General features: G+C 56.0%; 6 protein-coding genes across 6 annotated transcripts; 4 read left to right on the top strand and 2 right to left on the bottom strand.

Moving 5' to 3' along the window:
• Positions 1-600: 600 nt before the first annotated feature.
• Positions 601-2,454, bottom strand: BKCO1_5700061 (mynd domain protein; the record flags this gene model as incomplete). The annotated part of the gene is made up of 1 exon (XM_020277503.1): positions 601-2,454. The coding sequence occupies one exon, from the start codon at positions 2,452-2,454 to the stop codon at positions 601-603; it is 1,854 nt and encodes a 617-aa protein (XP_020126909.1).
• A 1,282-nt stretch (positions 2,455-3,736) lies between these two features.
• Positions 3,737-5,948, top strand: BKCO1_5700060 (magnesium and cobalt transporter; the record flags this gene model as incomplete). The annotated part of the gene is made up of 5 exons (XM_020277502.1): positions 3,737-4,367; positions 4,553-5,182; positions 5,234-5,329; positions 5,382-5,522; positions 5,572-5,948. The coding sequence occupies 5 exons, from the start codon at positions 3,737-3,739 to the stop codon at positions 5,946-5,948; spliced, it is 1,875 nt and encodes a 624-aa protein (XP_020126910.1).
• Positions 5,949-6,636: 688 nt separating this feature from the next.
• Positions 6,637-7,580, top strand: BKCO1_5700059 (uncharacterized protein; the record flags this gene model as incomplete). The annotated part of the gene is made up of 4 exons (XM_020277500.1): positions 6,637-6,726; positions 6,814-6,925; positions 7,020-7,460; positions 7,528-7,580. The coding sequence occupies 4 exons, from the start codon at positions 6,637-6,639 to the stop codon at positions 7,578-7,580; spliced, it is 696 nt and encodes a 231-aa protein (XP_020126957.1).
• A 1,351-nt stretch (positions 7,581-8,931) lies between these two features.
• BKCO1_5700058 (uncharacterized protein) lies at positions 8,932-12,126 on the top strand (the record flags this gene model as incomplete). Its single annotated transcript, XM_020277499.1, has 4 exons — positions 8,932-9,033; positions 9,134-9,685; positions 9,739-10,997; positions 11,055-12,126. 4 exons carry the CDS (start codon positions 8,932-8,934, stop codon positions 12,124-12,126), a joined length of 2,985 nt encoding a protein of 994 aa, XP_020126956.1.
• A 2,362-nt stretch (positions 12,127-14,488) lies between these two features.
• BKCO1_5700057 (sh3 domain protein) lies at positions 14,489-17,966 on the bottom strand (the record flags this gene model as incomplete). Its single annotated transcript, XM_020277498.1, has 5 exons — positions 14,489-15,996; positions 16,048-16,408; positions 16,460-16,533; positions 16,588-17,883; positions 17,939-17,966. The coding sequence occupies 5 exons, from the start codon at positions 17,964-17,966 to the stop codon at positions 14,489-14,491; spliced, it is 3,267 nt and encodes a 1,088-aa protein (XP_020126951.1).
• Positions 17,967-20,560: 2,594 nt separating this feature from the next.
• BKCO1_5700056 (bzip transcription factor) lies at positions 20,561-22,498 on the top strand (the record flags this gene model as incomplete). Its single annotated transcript, XM_020277497.1, has 3 exons — positions 20,561-21,022; positions 21,073-21,839; positions 22,024-22,498. 3 exons carry the CDS (start codon positions 20,561-20,563, stop codon positions 22,496-22,498), a joined length of 1,704 nt encoding a protein of 567 aa, XP_020126950.1.
• Positions 22,499-23,776: the final 1,278 nt, after the last annotated feature.

The raw sequence follows: 23,776 nt of genomic DNA, 5'->3' as shown, positions 1-23,776 counted from the left end.
CCGGCCGCATGCTCGTTTCAAGGCTGCGCGTTCATCTCCAACGCGCAAGTCATGGAAAGCTTAGCTGCCGCGGACCGAGCGTGGACGCGCCCGGCACTGTGCGCATCGCGAGCCTCGGTGGAGAGCGGCAGCCTGCAATGTGCGCATTGTGGAGAACGAGCCTCCTTGGCGATCATTTCAGCGACATCACATCACCCCAGGGGACCGAACTTGGGACAACAAAAGGCAATTATCTCCAGTAAGGAGCGAATCAACTGCGCGCCCACCACCGACTACACAAAGGAGAGCCAAGAATTGGTTCCACGCGTCCCACCACTTTGATAACAAAAGAATATGAACCAATCCGTGCCTGACGAAGACGAATCAATTTTTGTCCGTCCACCGAGCAACCGATATAGAAAAAGGCACTCCGAGAACTCCCACTAACTGTAAGATTCCGCCAAAGAGTTTCAAAAACGGATGAGTCGTCCCATGTCATTAGTTCTTTGATGCACACAAACTGAATCTCTGTCCCTGCGCCGTGCCAAATGCTGAATAAATGGGTATGATGACTGTGATTGTAAAAGAAAAAAGTCCGGGCTGGACGTGGCTGCCTCACGCCTATTGCTGCGCGGCTACACACCAGTGTCGGTGGTAAACCCACGCGCTCTTCTGGCACTCCTTGCTGCAGTATTTGGTGCGACGGCAGCGGCGGCACTTGGCGAACTGGCGCGTGTACTCCTCCCACTTGCCACACTGGTAGTAGGCACACTGCCTAATGCCGCCGCGTGAGTCGTCCTTGCGGCAAAGATTGCGCATTACCACGCCGGCCCAGTATTGCATGTCCTGGGAATGATGGCGGACGGTGAATTTCTCCACCAGGGGGAAAATGTTAAAATCGTCGGGCAGCAAATACTCTTCTTCGCACTCTTCCTCTTCCTCCGTCATCGGCATCGAGCCATCTCCGTCGAGAAGATTTAGCTCCTTGCCGATCCTGAGTCGGGGCACCAAGTGCGACTTTTGGAAGTACGAGCGGAGGTTGCAGTACTTGGAAACGTATGCTAGCAACTGAAGAGACATGAGTACGTCCTCATCCCTGGGCATGGCGGCAAGTACACCGGCAGTCGCGTTGCGGTCCTGAACCGACCGCGGATACCAGTTGGCTTGCATGCCCGTGGGTGGGGTTGCATTTGCTACAGTGATGGTTGGCTGTACAGGCGAGAAACCCAGGGGACCTGCCGCTTGAGTTGCTGCCGGATTGAGAATACTGCCATCGATAGCAGACCGATGGGTAATGTTAAAGGTTTCGGCATCCGTGGCTTCAGAAGCCGGTGCCGTGAGCCCAACAGGCGTCGCGCCTGCGTCGAGCATCTCCTCGTTATCAACAATATCCTGCATGTTTATTTCGTTCTGGATGCCGACGATGGGCTCGCCGGCAGATCCCGCTGCCGCAGAGTCCTCAGCAACAATCTCCTCGACTTGGCCATCGTTGTCCGAGTCACCGGAGGTCGAGACTTGATGGCGGATAGATGGCCTCCTACGGTTTCTGGCGACGGCAATCTCTGACCTAGATGACCCTGGCTGCGCAACAGCGTTGGGCGTAGTGGGAGATTCAGGCTGTGACGTCATTTCACGCTGCAAAGAAGGGAGCATTGAGGGAAGACGATCGGCATCTCTGACGGGGCGGAGTCCAAAAGACTCCGGGGTATCTAAGTTAGAGACGCTGTTGTGGAGAGCTTGAGTAGTCTGCTGACGACTCGAGCCGCTCCTGGGTGCGAGGTTGTGGGTCCGGTTGTCGCTGCGATGATGGTGGTGATGGTGGTGTGACCGGGAAAAGGTGGTGCGTTCCGGGGGAGAGCTTATGGCGAAGGCTTGTTGTGTGGCGACATCCGTAACTTGGGTCTCCATCTGAGGTTGAGGGAAGGGTACTGGCTGCGGGATCTCAATCGGCGGCGGGGCGTGACGGCGCGAGCGCTCTGAGCGGTGACCAAGGCCAGGGTTCAAAGGGTCGCCGGCCCTGCCATAGTGCCGCCCTGACATGCCAAAGCGGGGATTGCTGCGTTTGTACTCCGCTTCGGCCTTCTCCCGACACTTATCGATGACACGGATGTAATTGTCCAAAACGGTCGCAATCACAGGGACCATGTCGGCCTCCACCACCCTCGTCCTCACAGCCTCGGAGCCTCGGACACCAATGTTGACGACGCACTGGAAAGCGAGGTTCCACTTCCAGATGTCCATCATGTCCTTGCTCCTGCCCTCCTTCAATATGCAAACCAAGCGCTCGACACCTCCATCGACGGTGAGAATGTCACGGATACGGGCGGATGAGGTGGTAAGGTAGGCGAGATGGTTGAGCGAGTTGATGAGAGGAAGAGTGGAGGTGCAGTCGAGCGCCCGGCGGTCATAGAGGGCGGTGGTGATGCCGACCGAGGCCTTGTTCGAGTTCGGGATGCTGAAGTTGACTTCGCGCATGATTGCGATTGCGAGTAGATGCTGCTATGTGTTTCCCTAGTGCTGGCTAGATGACGAGGAGCCCACAAGTGTTTAAAATGAAGAAAGAGCTGGAACGCGCTCTGGTTAGCAGAGGGGCATCATCGGTCGGGTCGACAGAATGAGAATACGCACCCAGTAACGCCAGCAATGCAAGTGAACAAACGCCCGTTCCTGAAATCAAACACGGTGTCAGGCGTGCGCCAATCGGCCTAAGGTATGCGGAGTCGGGTCGAGTCGAGTCAAAGGCGCCACTGGGATGGGGCTGAGGTGGAGCGTGCGATCAGAGCAGAGGATGACAGAACAACATCCGGAGCGGTCGGGCAGCAGGCGAAGTCACTCCGGGCACGTAGGCAAGGCCACACGACAGCGTCGATGGCCTGCGACAAGTCTTGATGATGTTTGCTCTCCTGAGGGGGCCACGTCGGGACGGCGCACGAGCCGTGGCGATGGCGCGCTGCCTTGGACCTCGAGCGGGCGAGGTGTCGAGCGTGGCGTCAGACGCGGCTGAGAGAAGCGTCGCAGCGGCGGAATGGAGTAGCTGATGCGGCGGCCGAGGGCAGAGGATGGACGGGTGCGGGCGAGGTGAGGAGTTCGGCGTGGGCAGACTGGGTGTGCTGCGCTGTAAAGTGAGGAGAGAGGCTGCGAGGAGGCTGCGGCTTGGCGCCCGACTGAGATTACTGCTTGGCCTTCATGCTCTCGCCCGTGGCTTGGCTAGCCGATGATTAATAGCTTACGGGCCCGGGGAGCACGCGAAATACTGCGTGTCTCAGAGCGAGGAAGCCGGCCGGGGCCAATCATAATTTCCGATCCAGGCGTATTCTTCGCCGTCCGGCCTCGATGGAGATGGCGCGCCGTCGCGGCGGCCCTGGACCACGCTTCGCTGCGCGCCCGCGCGCCGAACAGGCGCGGCGCATCGCTGATTGCTTAAGCTCTGCAGATGACCTCCACACCGCCAGCGCACGCTGCCGTCGCAGTAAACGAGCCTCTCGCTCGCCCACGCCGCCGCCACCGTCGCTGCGCGCTCCACTGCGCGACACCCTGATGCGCGACCAGCGCCTCGGCTAGACCCCTAGGAGGAATAATACGGGCGCTCAATCTAAATCGGGCGTCTGACAATAACCCTTCTTCTGCTGGCCTCAGGGACGACCCCTTCTGCCCAGCCGCACATGACGCCATTATTCCTGCTGTCGCTGCTGCTGCGCTTGGTTAGCACTACTCTCCGCCAGTGTTGATTTTTTCCTCCATCTTTGCAGCGCGCAGCATGGCTGAGCCGACAGTGCGCGACTTCTACACCCCGCCCGCTGCGCCTGCGGCCGGCGGGGCCTCGAACAACCTGCACTCCCTGAACACCAGCAGCCCCTATGATGTCGAGGCCCAGCGGTCGCCGCACTCCCCTCGCACCAGTCGCGGCCGTCGCGAGAGCACGGCATCTGCCACAGGCACGGATGCGGATGCCAGCGCCCGCTACTCGCTAGACAGCTCGACCGTTGCCCAGCGTCGTCCGATCCGCTCCAATACGGTGAAGCACTACCGCAACTCCCCCACCCGGCCCGTCTGGGAGGCCGAACCGGGAGCCGAACCGGGAATTGACACGGCCAAGACCGAAGCGGACCTCCGGCATGCCCACCTGCGAGAGGACTGTATCATTACCGTGGTTGACTTCTCCGACGAGTACATGGAGCAGCACACCTTCGACAACGATTCCCTGGAAGAATTCCTGGAGCGTCCGCGCGAAGAATGGGCCACCTGCCGCTGGATTAGCGTCAACGGCCTCAGCTGGGATGTAATCAAACTGCTGGGCAACCACAAGAACTTGCACAGGCTCGCCATTGAAGATCTTATGAACACTCGAGGTAGAACGAAGGCCGACTGGTATTCTGACCATGCTTTCTGTAAGTACTGACTCCCACGTGCATGCTCCACATTTTGCCGCAAAAGCCATGCATGCCGGTTGCATATCGCCATGCATGTAGGACGATCAAACATCGTCTTGTTTACGCTCTCGACTGCGTTTGCGGTGCTTGGGCCACGGCTAGCCTTCTGCATTCTCGTTATAGAAACTGACTTTACTTTGCAGTCCTCCTGACCCTTCAGAAGCTCGTGCAGAATGGGAGCTCATCGGACAGTTCTTCCGATAGTGACTCCGAGACTGAAAACGCTGTACGTCAGCAGAAAGAGAACCGAAAGTGGTTCAAACGACTGAGTAAGCGTCGAAGGGCGTCTGATGACGGACACTCCCTGGAAACCATCAACCGACACGGAGGATATAAGCTCGAGCGGAAGGATTCGTATCTTTCGCCACGTGCCATGGCAAAGGCACGGCCCAAGCACAAGTTCCGGACCCTTCAACGATACCGTGGTGGTCCCAATATCGAAAGGACCGAGTACATGGAGCGGCACTCTGCTCTCTCCGACAAGCACCTTGCCGTCAGCGTGGAGCAAGTGTCCATGTTTCTCACCAGCGACAACACTTGCATTTGTTTCTTCGAACATTCTGCTGAAGATGTAGAGAAACCGATCCTAACTCGCCTGGAGGCTCCAGATACCATCTTGAGACGCAGTGCCGATGCCAGTATGATGGTGCAGGCCTTGATTGACACCATCATTGATTTGGCTATTCCGGTGACGGCTGCATACGAGGATACAATCAGCGACCTCGAGCTTGACGTTCTGACAGAGCCGAGCATTGGGCACTCCAAGGCATTGTGTAAGTCGGTCACGTGCTGACCACACCTACTTGTGCTGATCAGAGATGCAGACATCATGACGACCGAGCTCTCTGTGCTGCGGAACAGGATCCAGCCCATCATGGGTTTGATCAATGCTCTACGTGACCACAAGAAGGAGCCGATTGGTAGGTTACTTGGCCCAACAATCCTTCAGAGGTGGTGGACTAACAGCCGCAGCCACCAATCAAGCCGGAAGGCCCGCGCGCAGCACTGCGTCAAGTGTGACCATCAGCGCTCTTGCACACACGTATTTGGGCGATGCTGAGGATCACTGCATCATGATATGCCAAGCCATCGACGAGATGCGTAAATCTGCAGGTCAGTGTTCTTATTTGCCAGACTTGAACCATTGGCTGACGTCTAGTAGATGACATGATTGATCTGATCTTCAACATCATGAGCACTTACCAGAATGAAAGCATGCGTCAGCTGACGGCTGTGACTATTTTCTTCCTGCCTCTTACTTTCTTGACCGGATACTTCGGTCAGAACTTCGAGCACTTCTGGGCCATCCAGCACAGCGACAGCTTTTTCTGGTACATCGCCGTCCCCGTCATGTTCGTCACTTCAATTGGCATGACGCGCGAGATGATTGTTCGTTGGTTCCAGAAGAAGTTCCAGAGGCGTCAAATTGCTCAGTCTCGCAAGAAGCGCGGCGTCAAGAAGCCCCAGCTGGAAACGTGGAAGAACGGGATGCCGAAGCCGAAGCGGCAGGACACAGTATGGAGAGAACCAACCATGTGAGCAGGAATCAAACGAGCAGCATAGACTGGTACGCGCAGTGTTTCCATTCTAGAATATTGGATACCGTCGTATTACCGCGGCGAGCGTAGCAAGATTCAGGTAGACCATATAATCGAGCTAAAAACACGGAACTGAATCACTCCCTTATGGACCCTATCAGGGGTAGATTGCAGTGGGGATTTTGGACGCTTTGTGGATACTAGTCACCCTACGTAGTAGATAGGTGAAACTCTACGGCTTAACTGAGTTCTGATCTTCATAGCAGCAACGCTTCGACTACGAGTTGACCATGACGCTCCTCGGACTTCGTATTGCGTATCGATAAGAGCGCGACAAGCTTTCCTAGGGCTGTGTTGCTGTTTATTCAGCAACACGGCATTGAAAGTGCTCCTGGCCACCTGAGGCTTGCGATCCCTGGTGAGACGCTGTCGCATGTGGCAAGCGACCAAATGCATTCTGTGCAGCCCGATTTTGCAAAACGCGCCGAAAACTCACCTTATGCGGGGTCTCACAGATGACGTCAGAGTGTACTCACTCGCGAAGCTTCGAGGATTGTTACGAGGCGCTGACATCGGCAACGCCACTCAGAGAAACGCAACAGTCGAAGAGAGGAGAGACCAGAAACCAGTAGCAACACGCAGTGCTTAGATCGACCGCTGGACTCTAACGAGACTATAGAGCGATCAACATGGAACATATGCCAGTAACGAACAAGGCGGTTGGAGAGCCGCTCTCCACAAAGAGCCATGTGCTGGAGACAGGTGCCACATTGACGCAGGTCAGTCAGCTTTCTAAATCACTTCGAACGTCGGAAGGGCAAGGGAGAGACCAGGTGAAGGCTGATGCGTCCGTTGTTTTGTTTCAGGACTTCCGACCGGTCAAGAACATCTGCGCGCATCTAAACGCCTTCCACGTCTATGCGAACGACACGAGCCGCTTCGTCGAGGCGAACCACTACTGCAGCCACCTGAATGAAGGTACGTCAGGTAGCGATTTGGAGTCCCTCGCCTCTCGGCCTTTTCGCGGGCAAGGATGCCCACGCGGTTCTGATGCTGGCTGTGTGATGACCAGATGTCCGACAATGCATCCTCTACGATAGCCCCGAGCCGAACGCGCGCCTCATCGGCATCGAGTACATGATCACGCCGAGGCTCTACGCGACGCTTTCGCCCGAGGAGCGCCGCTACTGGCACTCGCACGTCTTCGAGGTCAAGTCCGGGATGCTGATCATGCCGCAGCCGTCGGCCGTGGTGCCGGAGGCGGCGTGGGAGAAGGCCGAGTGCAGCGAGATGGAGGATGTGGTCGAGCTGTACGGCAAGGTGTTCCACCTGTGGCAGACGGACCGCGGCGACAAGATCCCGCTGGGCGAGCCGCAGCTGATGACAAGCTTCACGGCCGAGGACCAGTTCGACTTTGCCAAGAACGTGGGCGACCGCGACAGGCGGTTTGGGAGCGACTACAAGAAGAAGCAGGAGGCCAGGAGCTATATCGGAGAGCCTGAGCTGCATCCAGGTAGGTGCTGCGCGAGGCGTGAGATGGGCCAATAATGAGGCGGAGACTGACGGATGTTAAATGGCAGATGCCGACTGGGCGTGGAAGAAGGGGGCGGGTGCGAGTGCGGGATCGACGTAGAACGGGCGTGCTGGTGCCACGGCCGGCGCGCTGCAGACACGGTGGGGACGAGAGGGTTGCGCGGCACAGCAGCAGTTTAGGACAGGTGGAGCGCTCTTAAATTTCAGGTCAGACGAGCATTCTTTGGAGGTGAGAATAAGGGTCTGATGCCAAGGCTCAGGACAAGAAAGGCTGGAGGAATTCTGGTCAACGGAAGGGTGTACGACGTGGATCAGTGTCTATAACAGTAGGCGGGTGACAGCCAATCAGCAGCGGCATGAATAGCGTTCGACGCATCCCTGGCCCGCTTACCGGGCCCTTCCCAACCAACGTGCGTGTTCCTGCGTGCCCGCCGTCTCCTGAAGTCTGCCTGCGTGCCTGGCACGGATACGAGCAATTGTTGCAGCCGGGGCGATCGTCATGACGGGGGCAAATTTGAGGCGAGGGGAGCTCGGTCGACGACGGCAGCTGACGTGCGCACGACTCCCGGCTCCGTCATCTGGCAGCGGCAGGCGGGACCCGGACGGAGTCCAGAACTGCGCCTGATGATTGCAGCCGGCGATGGCGATAGCACAGCGGCGCGGGGGGCTGGTCCTTCACGTTGCAAAAAAGCGGATACGGGATGCGCCAAGTAGGGCGCGATTAGTGCGCGTTCGGTGTGGAGAACTGGTCGGGCTGTGTGCTTGGCCGACGTGATCGCCCGGGGAGGATCATTGCGCCGGGTCGTGCGAACACTGGCAGGAACGGGGGCTACTCGACGCGAGTTGGTGTCTCATTTGCAGCGCGTTGGGCGGGCTTGACGGGCGCCGCGGCCGCGTTGCTGGAGCGCTGGAGCGCTGGGATCTGTTGGGCGCTTGGCCAAACGGCAGGCGGCGCGTGGGCTGTCTAAATTTGGCGCTCACGCGCTGCTGGGATGGGGGTTTTCTGCCCCGGTGGACGCTGGCGGCCCAGAGCTGGCGCGGCGGATGACAGCATGCGCAGCAACTGGGCGCTAGGGTCCTCGTTGACGCACGGCGCGTCCTCCGCCATCGTATTGCGGGAGAAAGAAGGCACTTGCTCGCCTACGTAACCTTAAGGCCCCGATTGTCGCCCGCTGCCAGTGCCTCCGCCCTTGCAGCTGCTCCGGTTCTTCTCCAGGCCCTCCGCCCACACTCGCACTCTTCCACCAAACGCTGGCCCAAGTATCGGCCGCCCACCCACCCGCTGCCGCATCAGGGGCCGTGAGTGCTGCACCCGTCAATGGCCTAGATACCGCCAGGCAACACCCGCTCCACGCCGCTCGTTACGCCTGCCTTTTCCCGCGATCCCGCGACCCCGGCGCTCCTCCGCTGCCTGTCCCCATTGTTCGCTCCTGTACCACTTGGCCGCGCCCATGTCGTGGACGCGCGCACCCGGCGGGTCGCTGCTACCCCGTGACGGCGAAAGCTCCACCGACACCTTCCTCCGCCTGATCTCGAACCCGTTCAGTACTCAGGTATGTCGTGTGCTCGCCTTATTCCCAGGCTCCTCCCACCGTCGCGATGAACAATTCGACCGCCAAGATCTTTGCCATACTTACTAGTAATCCCCACCAGACCAACGAGAGCGCCTTCTGGTCCTCTCTCGGATACTCCGTCGGCGCCGCCATCCTCTTCGCCCTCCTCTTCTGCGTCCTCCGTCCCTACAACAGCACTGTATACGCACCACGCCTGAAGCATGCCGACGAAAAGCACGCCCCACCCGCCGTCACCAAAGGCGTTTTTGCTTGGGTACAGCCCGTTCTCAAGACCCGTGAGCAGTTGCTCATTGAGAAGGTCGGAATTGATGCTACGGTTTTCCTGCGCTTCACCAAGATGTGCCGGAACATCCTCCTCATTCTGTCCGTGATTGGTTGCGGCGTGTACATTCCGCTCAACTTGGCCGAAAACGCGAGCAACAACCAGCTATCGGGCGTCACAACCTTCATGAAGTTTACCCCGCTGGGTGTGTGGGGAAAAGCGTGTTGGGCACATGTGCTGCTGGCGTACGTTTTCGATATCACCGTCTGCTACTTTCTGTGGTCCAATTACAAGGCCGTCTATAAAATGCGGAGGGATTATTTCGACAGCCCCGAGTATCAGCGGAGTCTGCACTCACGCACCTTGCTGGTATGGGCCGACACATCTTCGGGCTGCTGGGTCCAGTGCTGACGTTCATCCAGGTCACAGACATTTCTAAATCTTACCGCACCGACGAGGGTGTCTGCAGGCTCTTGGACGAAGTGCACGTGACGGATGGCCATCCACGAGGAGTCATTGCTCGCAACGTCAAGGATCTCCCGGAACTGATTGAGCAGCACGAGAATGCCGTCCGTCATTTGGAGTCGGTTCTCGCCAGGTACCTCAAGAACCCAAACCATCTGCCACCGAATCGACCGACTTGCAAGACGCCGAAGAAGGACCGCTCATACTCACCCGGAACAAAGGTAGACGCCATCGACTATTTGACGTCCAGAATCCGGAGCTTGGAAATCGAAATAAAGGAGGTCAGACTTACCGTCGATAACCGAAATGCTCTTCCATACGGATTCGCCAGTTATGAGGGCATTGAAGAGGCGCACCAGGTGGCATATGCTGGAAAAAACAAGCACCCTCACAAATCCTCCGTTAGGCTTGCCCCAAAGCCTAGTGACCTCATCTGGAGCAACCTTCCGCTGACGCCTTCTCAACGCCGTGGGAGGGCCATTCTTAACAACGTCTGGGTCATTATGCTCACTGTTGTTTGGTGCATTCCTAACGGTCTCATCGCTGTTTTCCTGTCAAACTTGGGCAATCTCGGACTTGTTTGGCCTGCTTTCAATACCGAACTCTCGCGGAACCCAAAGACCTGGGCTGCTGTTCAGGGTATTGCTGCTCCATTTATTACCACCATCTTCTATTTCTTCCTCCCTGCCATCTTCAGACGCCTCTCGATCAACGCTGGAGACTACTCGAAAACCTCGCGCGAACGGCACGTGACTCACAAGCTATACGCTTTCTTCGTCTTCAACAACCTCCTGGTGTTCTCGCTGTTCTCTACAGCCTGGAAGTATGCCAGCGCAGTGATCCAAGCAGAGAAAGATCTCAGCGTGTGGGACGCACTGAAAGCCGCCGATCCTTGGGCCAACGCCATGACAGCTTTCTGTGACGTTTCTCCATTTTGGCTCAACTACCTCTTGCAGCGTAACTTTGGTGCCGCATGGGATCTGTCACAGCTGACGAACCTGCTCTGGGGTTATGTCGTTCGCAAATGCACTAACCCAACTCCTCGCCATCTGATCGAGCTCACCGCGCCTCCGCCCTTCGACTACGCCGCGTATTACAACTACTTCCTGTTTTATACCACGATCGCCCTCATCTTTGCACCCTTCCAGCCCCTGGTCTTGCCGGTAGCTGCTTTCTACTTCACCATGGACAGCTATCTGAAGAAGTATCTGTTGCTGTAAGTGTTGATTGTTGGAGCGTTTACTTGCGTTTGCATGCTGATATGATGCCGTAGCTATGTTTTCATTACCAAGCACGAATCGGGTGGCTCTTTCTGGCGTGTACTCGTCAACAGAATGATGTTCGCCACGTTCTTTGCCAACGTCGTAGCGACCCTCTTCATTACTGCCAGAAAGGAAAGCTACACTCAGCTGTTCTGTATGGTCCCTCTCCTCTTTCTGCTTGGAGGAGTGAAGTGGTACTTCAAGCGCACTTTCGATGATGGCATGCACTACTACAGCAAGGGAGTCCAAAAAGATCAGGAAGAGGGTCTCCCGGAGAGGAAGAAGCGTCGCGATCGTGTTGGCGTTCGCTTCGGACATCCGGCGCTTTACAAGCCATTGATGACTCCTATGGTCCACTCCAAATGCGAACACGTCCTCAGCCAGATATACCGCGGCCGTCTGGAAGCTGAAACCGACGGGGCCAACACCGGCTACGGTGACACATACAACATGGAAGACATGTCTAAAACCCGCACCGGCAAAGCCATGGGTCCCAACGCACCATTCGAGCTCGTCAACGACTCACAGCTCGACTTCGAGAACTATCGCGATCGACCAGAGTTCCGTGATGAGTTCGGTGGTGACGGCGAGTTGTATGGCCGTCCGTCAGATATGTCCCGGCCCGGCACGCCTGGTACCTTCACAACCGGCCACGGCAGCGACAACGGCTCCCGTGCCGGCTCTCCCGCCTTCAATTCCCCTTATCGCGGGTCCCAGGACAGCGACCGGACCTTCACCGACGGCGACCCGCATGCCGGTGGCCCTTCCGCTGCCGGCGGGGGCGCCACCTACCCAGCCGGCTATCACCAGCCACCCGTCCTGGGTATGTCGACGGTTTTGGCCAACCAGCCCCGCTCATACAGCCCACTGCACCGCATATCGTCAGAAGATCTGGCCGGACCCGTGCAGACGCACAATCAGGACTTCTCAAACGTAAACCTCATGGGCGGCGCCGCGCCGATGGGCCGGGCGCCCGGCGGATACAGTCGCCTGGACGGCGGGGCGGCGCCGGAAATTTTGCAGGAAGAGACGAGTTATGATTTTTTTAGGAGGCCGAGAGGGAACGGGCAGAGAGATGTATAAATGCGACCAAAGTTTTCTTTTTTTTTCCCACTGGCTTGCTGTGCGATTAGATGGTTTTAGAAGGGACTACTCATGTATGGCTCCATTTTTTCCGGCTCGGATGCGTTATGAACGGCGTCTGATGCTGTTCATTGTTTGTTTTTGGGCGGAGGGTAATATTCTTTTTGCTGCTACTATCATCGCGTAGAGCATGCCGAGCGGAACGAACCGAGTCGAGTGGGTTTGCTGGTATCAGTGGGCGGCTTTCCGTGTCCGCTTTGAATTGACGCATGAATTGGATAAGGCTGGCTGGCCTATGTCTTTGCCGAGTAGATAGGTGGGGATTTAAGGGTGACTGTGAAATAGCTAGAGTAGACCAGTGATACCCAGTCGAGTACGTACCCCTGGGGCTAACGAGAGATGTTATTTCTCTCTTTGTGTTTTTTTTTATAGCATATTCGTATGTACGATCTTATGAACATTGTAAGTTGGGTTCAGGAAAAGAAAGGGATCGATCAGGGTTGGTCGGTTAGTGAGTTAGAATACGTGATGCGGTTCATTGTCGGTGACGGGAGCAGAGGGAGTGAGAGAGTAAAATAAAGAGAATTAGAGAGTTATGTGATATAATAACCGAATGCATTTTTGTTCATAATATTCTTAGCTATGGGATGTTCTGCTGACTTCTTCAGGCTCCGGAAGCATAGCAGTCAACCACTTTCAAACCCTCAAAGTTACTGAACCCATTCCAGTAGGTGCGCCGCCGGTGTGACTATGAGCGACTACACAAAATTCGCAGTAATCCTTAGGCAAACGTGAAGTGAAGTGGTTGCGGTGCGGACCTATGACTGAAGGTGGCGATGCCTCCTCTTTGGTAAGGCAGACTTTGAGAGTATCAGGGCGTGTTCGGCGGCGACGGATCTGGGACGGAGTTTGAAACACTCTCAGTACAGCGGGCCAATGGGGCGACCGGATGGCTCAATTGTGTTGGAGCCGCGCCTGAGGGCGCGCGGCTTAAGAACTGAACTCCCAGGCTGGCACTTCCGCCCGCCTAATCCCAACCACGGAGCCGCCACTGACTTATTTTACCGCCCCATGCGAAAAAAAAAGGTACTACCAGGACGCGTACATGAACTATTGTAACAAATGAGGACGCTCCAGGGCTGAAAGTCATCTGCACTCAATTAGGTGCGCCTTACTTTCTTCCACACCTTTCTCCTCTCAGAATGACCTCACAACAGTGAAGCAACTTAGTTCTATAGCAGACGAACAGGCAATCACCTACTACGTAAATCACCAGGTTGCATAGAGGAACCAGGGCGCAGTTGTAGCCGCAAAGAAACAGTGGTATAACTCCAGCAGTTGAGAAGAAATAATTCTATCTCTCCCAGTAGTAAAAGGAGTTGGAAAAACCCAGAGCGAAGGTATACATCGACACGACATTCGAGGAGTAGGAACCTTTTCCCCAGTTCAAGAAACAATAAGAGAGCTGTAATTCAGAGAGAGGGTATAATACAGTTTCCTGTTGAAAAAGGAAACAAACAGAATCAAGGAGAACCACGAACGAAGGAATAAAGTACCATTTGGTGAAAGGAAAATGGACAGATGAAGAAAAAATGTTTGAGTCCCGACTCCCCCATTCCCGTCTACTTCTCTCGAGAAAAGGGTATTAACACTATCGCTAAGGCTGAAGAGAAGAAAAAAACTTGAAACTAAAACAACGCAAGAAAAGACTAAACCTAAGGCAGACAGACTATCTGAAGAAAGTCTTGCAAGTAACAGTTAAAAAACTTGAATCTTTTCTTGTCATGTCTGTTGCTCTTGTGTGTCTTGTGTGTGGTTGTGTGTGTATCATGTCATACATCGTGAGAAAAAAAAAAGGTGAAAGAAAAAAACCAAGTCACGAAGAACAAAAGGAGCTCTTACGGTTGCTGGGCGACAAAAGCTCAGCGGGTCCGTTCACCTTTCTTTTCCCGCCTCTGCTCTTCCTTTTAAATCTTTCCACTTCCCTGTCAGAATCTGACACAATAAAAGAACAAAAAGAAAAAAAGAAGAAGCGCTCGATGTGCTCATGGTATCGCGAAAGGGAGAATTAGAAGAGAATAGTCGCGAGGTGCCAGACCCCACAATGATGACAGCAAAAGATCAGAAGAAGTAAAGAATTCAAAGACAAGGGAGTCGCCCGCCGGAAGCGAAAGCAAAAAAATTGGAGTCCCTTCCAGAAGCCGAAAATGCGGTAGGTGCGAGTAGCAAGCGCTCCGCCCACGTCTTCAAATGACTGGTCCTCTTGTAAAAAAAGGATGGAAGAAAAGAAAAAATGAAGCAGTTGCAAAATACAAACCTTCGGCGCACTATCAGTGCTCAATTCCTCCGGTCAGGTAGGCAATCAACAGCTTTGCTTCCTTCCGCCTTCATTCCTTCTCCTCTTTCTTGACAGCCAATCACCCAACAAGCTGTCCAATTGCATGCCCATTGCCGCAACCTTGCTGCGCTCGTCGCTGAAGAGGCCTGCCATGATTGGATGGTCCGCACCAACCGGAACGACGCCCGAAGTGTCCTTGACGACGACGAGCATATCGCGGATGTCGGAACCGTCGTCCAAGTAGGAGCGGAGGCTGGCATCAGACCAAGCAGGAAGGGATGCGGCAGAGGGAGGCTCGCCAGTCATGGGGCTGTTGGCTGATGCGGGAGGAATGTTGGTGTTGAGTGCACTTGGAGTGAACGTAGGCCTCATCGTATTTGGGCTCGAGTTGGACAGCTCACCCCTGAGGGGCGAGCCGGACGGGGACACGGGCGAAATGTCCGGCTCCTCTTGGCTTGATGTGTCATGCACAAGAGCAGGAGGTTGATCCATGTCGATGGGCGATACATCTCCAGGCGAATTGGTATCCTCAGGACGCAGTCCTTGCTCTTGCTGCTGTGTTCCGTTTGGCTGCCGCTCATCCTCGCCCGGATCCGCGAAAGGATCGCCGTGCTCCCACTCGGGTGTCGAGTCGAAATCATCCAGCGGAGCACGCTCCTTAGACTTCTTGACCTTTTCGCGCGGCGGCATCTTGTTCTCCTGCTTTTGCATTTTGCTCTCCTGCTTTTGCTCGCGTTCATTCGACTTCGAATGCAAGATATTCGAAATTGCTTGTTTGGCGCTCGTGGAGCCACTCCTGTTGCGACCGGCTTCCTTTTCGGCTTCTCTGGCCTGATAGAGAGCTTCCTCCCGAGCCCGAGCCTGGAGTTCAGCCTGCGCCTGAGCCTGTCCTTGCGCGCGCGCTGCTGCCTCGGAGTCCTCTTGCTCCTCTTGTTGGTTCCGCTCTGAGCCGGCAGATACCAAACGCATAGTAGCTTCGGCAGCACCCTGAGAGGCGCTTTTCTGAAGAATAGATTTCGCCGGCTGGACAGTGGGGTCCGACGGCTGGGATTTCTGGGGACCGTTAGTTTTCTTCTCTGAAGACTTTGACGCCTTAGCTGTCTGTCTCACAGGCTGTTGCTGTTGTTGACTAGACTCATTTTCAGCCTTTGCAGATTCCTTCGGCGATGCCGTTTCCTCAGAATCCCTTGACAATGACTCCCGAGTCAATTCCTCAGACTGCTTCTCATCATTTTGCTCGTTATCAGCAGACTTGGCCTTCTTATCCTTACGACCAAACAGCCCTCTGAGCATTCCAGGTTTCTTTTCTTTCTTTTTCTTGTCATCCTTTGGCTTGTCTGGAGATTTGAGTTCTTTCTCCAGACTGTCAAGACTTCCGCCTCTTTCCCTGGTTTCAGAGCGCACAGTAGAGGCTGAGGAATCGTCGCGCAGGAGATTCGGTGTCAAGGTAATCTTCCGTGTCTCAACGCTCTCGTCCTTGAAGAAGGAATCGGTGTTTCGGACGGTTCCATTTCTCGAGATCTTTTGCTCCGCTGCGAGGTCATTAGCACAAATTCCCCGTGGCTGCAGAATGAAATACGAACGTGCGCGATCGAAAATCTCATCGCTAGTCCTCGCTTTGTCGTCACCGGTTTTCAGTTCGTCCGAGTTTCCTTCTCCAGCTTCATCTCCCTTCTTGTCTTTCCCGCCAATCCTCAGAGGTTCGACGGTCATCGTCTCACGCCCATCATCACCCTCGTGTTCTTGCGTATCTTCGATGTGGACCGGTCCACTGTCAAAGTCCTCACCGTCATCATCCTCTTCGTCAGAGGAGAAATCATAGTCAGATGCCTCAACATAAGTAGGCGCGGTGAATTGAACAGTTTTCGCGTTTCGTCGTCTCATTGCTTTTTTCAGTGGATTTTTCGACTTCTCGGCGCTGTCGCCAAGCATGGCCGCCGAAAGCTGTTGTTCAAGGTTAGATCGACGTTTCGAACCACTAAATGAAGAACATACGTCAATATTTCTGTGTTTGTTCAAGCGCGCCAAACGCTCAGTGGGAGTTTCGATGTGCTCTGCGGGAAGATAGCCTGCGAATAACATGATTAGCATCCCCCCTCCTACACTGGCGCGAGGGTGCCTACCAATGCTGCTGTCCTTGACAATTCTAACAAGCCACCAGTAACTGTTACTGTCGTCCAGCAGCACCATCGTGTCACCCTTGGTGGCATTGGCTTGGCCCTCAACGGTTGCGACGAAAGTATGTAGCGCGTAAACGAATTCGAAATCGATGTCCTCTGTTTCGCGTAAGCACTCACCGCCGTATGCTGAGTCGTGGCGGTCGTCATCAAGAGAAAGGAAAGTGTCTTTGAGATCATCATCGTCATCATCGTCGTCGTTGTTGTCATTGTCTCCTGGATCATAGCTTGAGGCGTTGCTGTCGGTCTCCCAGGACATGGCCCCCATAGAATATTCGCGCTCCAACGAGGATATCGATTGGTGGGGCACCAAAAGCTCTCGAAGGTTGTTGGCGCTATCAGAAACGGGGATGGGCGGCAAGGGGCGACCCGCAGGGAATACGAGCATGTCATCTTCCCAGTCGCCCCCAAAATAGTCCTCATGGGATTCTAGCTCGTATTGCTCCGAGCGGAGCGGGCCAACATCTCCGCTCAGCTCATCGGCATAGAAATCGGTGTCCTCATGATAGCAACTTTCCAAACCATGTTCGAATTCGTCCCCGAAAGGATTGTATGTCGTGTCGCTAGTGGTCGGTCCGGTCGTCGTATACTCACCCAGACGATGATGATCCGCAGACGAAACCCTCCCGTGGCACGTAGGCATGCGCACGGGCTGGTGGGAGGGTGAAGTGTTGAAAGGTGAAGATGAGAGTGGGGTGCCGAATCTTGGTGTTGACTGGCGCTTAGGCTGATATGAGAGCGGGAGATGTTGTGGTGTCAGGGTGAAGGGCGACGATGAGTCCTGCTCGGGCTCAGGCGATACATTGGAGTGCTGATACATGTGTTGCTGCGGCGGAGTTGCGGGCAATGGAAGGGCGTAGAGAGAAGAAGAGCGCGTCGGCCAGGCTGAGGCACGGGGGGCTGAAGAGCGCAGGGAATACCTACCATCGTCGATAGACGGGGAGCTGGATATTTTGTCCAGCATGTCGTCGTCCATGTCCTCCGTTTCCGAGTCTGCCATGTCGCCGTCGTCCGTCACGTCAGCGGAGTCGGTGCCGCTTTGATCGTCATGATTGCCTCCGCTGGGGTTGTTCCACTGTTGTACGAGACCGTCCTCTTCGTTTGCGCGGTCTTCTTCCACGTGTCGGATGGCGGCTGCCTGGTGCGGCGAGGCGGGACCGGCGCCGAGCGGCGCGGGCTGTGTAGGCTGGCGACTGTGGTCGGCGGCGGAGGGCGACCCAGGGTCCTGTAAGTCAATGGTGTCTGCGCATGGCGGGTCAGCGTCGCACGCTCCGGCCGAGGGCAGGCTGCGCGTTACCTGCTCTGATGATGGTTGGGCGCGTCATGTTGGCTGCTGCTGTTCATCCGGCGCGGTCGGTCGCTGGAATCGAGGCGGAGGTCGGGGTCGCACTGGGCGCAGCTGAAGCGCAGCACAGACTGGACCGGGTGCTGCAGCGCGGGCGTTCGCTCAGGCGGTGGCAATGGCAAACGAGTGGGGGCTTGGGCGGTCGAGGGAGCGTGAGAGAACGACAAGGTGGCCGCGAAGCCGGTCGAGCGACTATGGGCAGATGGAGGGCGGTTCAGGACGGGACGGGCCTAGGCGCGGGGCGTTTGGTCGCAGTGGCGGCACGGATAAGGATCGTAAGGTTGGCAGGGCTCCTCGCAGCCGGTGGAAGAGCGCAACACGAAAGAAGTTGCGAAGGGAGCCTGTCGAGGCATGCAGCGTGGTGTCGGCGTAGTGCCTGCGCGAGGGCCTCCACCTTTTTGGAGCGAGCCCCTTGCTCTCTTGAAACCGTCACTCAATCTCCGCCCAGGGATCGCCCACTCGCGCGCCCTGCCACCAGCAAATGTGCCGAAAATCGTCGAGCCGCCATTTCCCACAAACCCATTCGCTCCCCTACGCTCGCGCTTAGTGCGTTGCGCACCCGATCGGTCACCCGCCCCCCCCCGTTTGCGCTCCGCGCTAGCAGCGCTGCGTCGCAGAAGGGTCCAGTAGCCGCCTGCCTCGCGCCGCACGCATCTTCTGCTCCGCCGCGTCTTACCTGCGCCATCTGCAGGGATTGCAGCGATCGCCACCGTCGCCGTGGATCATCGCTGAACCGCAGACGCTCTCAGAGCCACGTAGTGTGCAGGGCGCTCGACGGCGCTCCCAGCCACTAGACAGCTGGTCGACAGGTGTTCCGCGCCGTTACATGGTACACCGCATCTCGTCCGTCTCCGTCCCCGCCGCGCCGCCAGCCCCATCGCACGCACGTCACCATGATCGACGACCAGCCCAATTTACACTTATATTCGCTTCATGCGTCCACGCGCCATGCCTTTAACTTTGGACGTCGCGGCCTGCTATACGAAGCCACATTATCGTTGGATCTGGCCGGATGCGTGTCTGCTAGAGAGCCCGTGTATTGAGGCGCATGCTTTCGTGAGGCGCCGACTGAGGCGCTTTCTGCGCGACGAAAGGAAACGCCAGAATAGGACGCCCGGCAGACCCTGTGAAATTACCGCGCTCCCCCGGCCACCGTTCTCGCGCAAGCCATCATGCAAGCCCGAGCCGTGGATTTGTTCCTGGCCTTTCTTTCTTTTTTTTTTCCCCCGCTGTGCGTCAGTCGGCCCTTGACGCCCCGCCAGAGGTCCTAGTGCCGCCTTTATTGTTCCAGAATGCCTTCAAGAATTCAGAATGCTCCCTAGCGCAAAGCCATCGACTCCTTCGGCACATCTGAAACCACGTGTAGTCTGCGGGGATAGATGGCAGTATACTTAAGGTTAGTCGTGGCCTGACTAGCACGTAGGGCTATCTGAGCCGGCGTGCGCGGCCTCAGCCTCAAGCGATAGGGCTCATCTTAGCAGTGCAGTGACGTACTATCCAGGCGAGATGACCAGAGGGCGATGATCGGGGTACCTGCAGCGCTTGTAACGCAAAGTGCGCTTTGCCTTCGGGTGCGGAGAAGCAACGCTGATCCGACCCTCCTACCATCACAGTGCAGGCTCCCCTAATCTAATCCCCGGTGGGGATGGGCTGATTACGATAGACGCGGGCGAACTCATTGTTAGTCACAAGAGCTTCTACCTTTCCCAGGCGTGTTTCGCAAAAGGTTTTAGAGTTGAAGCATGTTTGTAGACGTGGATGTAGCCTTTAACATGACTACGAGCGCCCGGGCGCAACCTCTAAAGATCAACGGGGGGAAATTATTTTTGGGATCAAAGAGAGAAGCATGATCGAGGGGGGCAATCCTTACTAGTTCACTGTAAGAGTAACTGCCGAGACAATATTCGGGAGGGAGTAGTGGCGTGGCTTTGAAGAATTCGCACATATATATTGGCTAGAACCCCAAACCTAGTCAAGAAGCACTGGAGACGAGCGTGGCACCTCGAGGCTATCATCAAGAACACTATCAAATGCTTGACGCTCATGAAGCCCTTGTTGGCGTCGATACCGAGTATCTCGCCTGTCATCATTCATGAAGATAAGATAACGGACATGCATGCCAATATCAACACCTATTCTTGCAGCTACCCGTGTGATTAGGCTACCGAACGGCTCTGCTAAATCAAGATTCTTGTCGAGGGATAAGCTACCTAGGCAATAATGCGAGCAAAAAAAGGCTCATATCTTTGCATCTACTTCAGAGCATCTATGCCAAGCCCTCCAACAAAGTGGACTGGCGGGGTGCAATCGTACGAGATTGAAACACCTACGTTGGTGACAACTCAGCCGAGGCGGTGGGGATACAAAGTTGAGAGGTGTACAGGCTCCGTTCGCGGAGGGCGCGTTGGCTCTACACCGCCACCGGCGCCACCGGTTGGGGTAGGTAGTAAGCGAGCTGCAGGGCCACAGCACAGGGCCGGCGTGCCTGACTCGTCAACTCCGTCTCTTTGGCTCAGCCGTTCTTCGACACGACTCACCCACACGAGCTGCACCCTCCTCCGCCCATCTTCGATCATGGACACAGCAGCGCAAAGCCCGCCCGCCGCTGCTCAAAATGCCTCCAACGCCGCCTCGACCCCGCAGCCCGCCCCCAAACGCCGCCGCACCTCCGGCCAGCCCTCGTCGCGCGGCGTCGCCAACCTGACGCCCGAGCAGCTCGCCCGGAAGAGGCAGAATGATCGCGAGGCCCAGCGCGCCATCCGCGAGCGCACCAAGCAGCAGATCGAACGCCTGAACGGCCGCATCCGCGAGCTTGAGTCGCAGCAGCCCTACCATGAGCTGCAGATGGCCCTGCGCGCCAAAGAGGCCGTCCAGGCCGAGAACGACGACATCCGCCGCCGCCTGTCGTCCGTCATGACCCTCATCCAGCCCATCCTGGGCACTCACGGCCTCAATGGCATGTCCCGCCCCTCTGCTGCCGCCAAAACTGCTGTTGCTGACTTCCGACCGGTGCAGAGCTGGCCGCCGCCGCCGAACGTAGCCCGCTGCAGCTACCGCCCCACGATGCCGGCGATCCGCGGGCCCAGCAGCACATGCAAATTCCCGACCAGCGCGGCTACCACCACGGCGTTCCTCAGGTGCAGGAGCCGCAACCACCCCACGACCAGACCAGCCCGTCTTCGCCAACCAGCCAGAGCGCCAATGGCCGCAATTGGGGCTCTGCATTCCCTGGCGTGCCGCCAACAAGCCATGTCCGTGGATGGCACCCTGCGCAGCCGCCCTACGATCAGCCCCGCAGCAACATACATCCCGACCTTGAGTTTGGCCAGAACTCGGACGAGCGGTTGGGGGTGAACTTTCTCTTAGACAACCGAGCCAAGTTGAGCAACGGCCTGGCTCACGGTGGGCCGGCAGGCATGCAGTCCTCTGGTCTCGACTTCAATGGTCGCCCGATGGAGGCGTGGAACACTTTGCCGCGTAGCCTAGAAGCTACATGTCCTCTGGATAGCCTCTTGCTTGACTTCCTGGCCGAGAGGCATGCTCAGGCAGCCGAGGGTGCTGCTCCTCTCAAAAGCCTTGTCGGACCGCTGTATCCTGATTTTTCGTACCTTCTAAACCCGGACAAGCCCGATCAGTCACATCCTCTGTCCAAGGTTTTCACCGACATTCTGCGTACCTTCCCTGATATCTCAGGCTTGCCGGAGCGGGTCGCCGTGTTGTACATGATGTTTTTATTGATGCGGTGGCAGATCGAGCCGTCGCAGGAGAACTACGAGCGCTTACCTGACTGGATGACCCCGCGTCCAAGCCAGCTTTTCACCCCGCATCCCGTATGGAATGACTATTTGCCTTGGTGAGTACACAATAAGGGCGCTATATATATCTTGGATCCGTTCCTGTCCACACGTCGGCCATTTCACATCTGCCTTCACTCACACCCTCCCTGTTGGCGACCACCTTCCTTTCCATACACTTCCCATCCGCACCCACTCACAACCTAGCACAACAACCTCGACTGACTGTCCCCTTTCTCCTAGGCCACGCCTCCGCGACCGTATCATCATAGACCAACCGCAACAAGCCTTCGACAACTTCTTCATCCCCTACACCACCTCCCTCTCGCTCAACTGGCCCCACAACCCCCGCGACTGCCTCCTCCCCGCATCGTCCGTCGCCGCGGCAGCGCCCAGCATCAACACCACCCCCAGCGGCATCCCCATCGACCCCGCCACGGAGGCATCGCCCGCACCTCCCGCTCCCACCTCCGTCACTCCCGAAGGCTCCCCAAAGCCGGCAGAACGCGAGGGCAGCGGAGACAGCAGCATCAGCGGCAACAGCAACGCCGACGACGGGAATGGCAACGCCGACGGAAGCGGCGACGACGACGACCAGTGGGTCATCAACCCGGCGTTCGAGGCTCACCTGCGCAACATCGACAATTGGAGCCTTGGTCCGGCCTTTAGAGCGGCTTTCCCCGAGTTGGCGGCGTATGTGAAGATTGTGGAGCAATAGGCGTCGTTGCGGGCAGGGTGACACGGAGTCGTTGGTGGTGATGAAGAATAAGAAGGCGACGACGACAGCACGGGCAGGGCGGGGCGGGGCAGGGCAGGGCATGATGACGAAAAGATTAGCGCTGGGTGTCAGGATTGGAAACGGAGGAGTCAGGGCAGAAGAAGAACGAACGGGAAGGGAGGTGATTTGTGAAACGGATGACGATCATGTACTCCTTGTTTTATTTTTGTTCTTTTCCTTTTATTGATGTTTTTATTCCTCCTTTTGTCCCTCGTGGCTTCGATGAGCGTTTATTTTTGTGTTTTGTATTTCACGTCGAAGATTGGACGAATCAAAAGCACGGCTGGGATAGTACTTTTTTCTGTCCTTTTTTTTTTTTTAGTGTGTGTATGTACGCGTACGAGCAGGCTGGAGGGGGGGATTCGCTACAGGCAGAACGGGAGGACATTAGGCAATGGAGGATTTTACGAGAGAACGATTGTATTTCGTCCTACCGTTTGACCTTTGATACGGCGAGTTTGTCCATCAGTAGTAGGAGTGGATTGGTTCGTGTGAACTGTTGACTGGCTGGCTGGCGCTGTGTACAATCTCACCCCCGCCTGTATCTCGCGTATTGAAGATTGAAGTTGAGTCCGTGGTACAACGATGCGGAGGAGAGAGTGATGATTACTGATGCCACTGATTCTCCTTCTCCAACATTCCGAATGGCGGAAAGCACTAAGAGGAGCGAAATACATGGCGCGTACAAAGAGGACAAAAGACGCGCGAACAGAGGATGATACGTCACGACCGTTTCTTCTACTGTATGTATATTGCCCCCTTCCCTTTCCCCATTCCACACCGTTCCTGTAAGTCATCTAGCCTTTCTTATTCAACGCAAGTATCGCTTCCCTGTCACTTGCCACGACAAACAAGTAGAGAAAGTTGCAAGGCAATCCATTGAATTGGGTAGTAATAGCACGATTCTGTAGGTATTTCACTGCACAAGGGCAAGTGGTGGTGGATGCTCGAAAGCACGAACATATCATTTTCTCGAATATTTCTTGCTTCAGGCCACACGCCACTAGTATCAAGTACATTGCTTCTACTCCCAATTTCTCATCATCTCCTCCAAATATTTATTAGTAAGGATCGTCATGACGTCAAATGTACTGGCGTCTCTGTATGTTAAAAACCAAACCTCTCCTTTCTCCGCTGACCCGAAGGAAAGGAGAGACCTGGTTTCCATCGTAAATCGTCATGATGTATATGTAGGTGCATGTGTGCGTGTATGGCTCG

This window comes from Diplodia corticola (assembly GCF_001883845.1).
Source record: "Diplodia corticola strain CBS 112549 chromosome Unknown scaffold57, whole genome shotgun sequence".
NCBI lineage: Eukaryota > Fungi > Ascomycota > Dothideomycetes > Botryosphaeriales > Botryosphaeriaceae > Diplodia > Diplodia corticola.
Note: the sequence above shows the minus strand (reverse complement) of the source record. Positions and strands in the feature narration are given on the sequence as shown.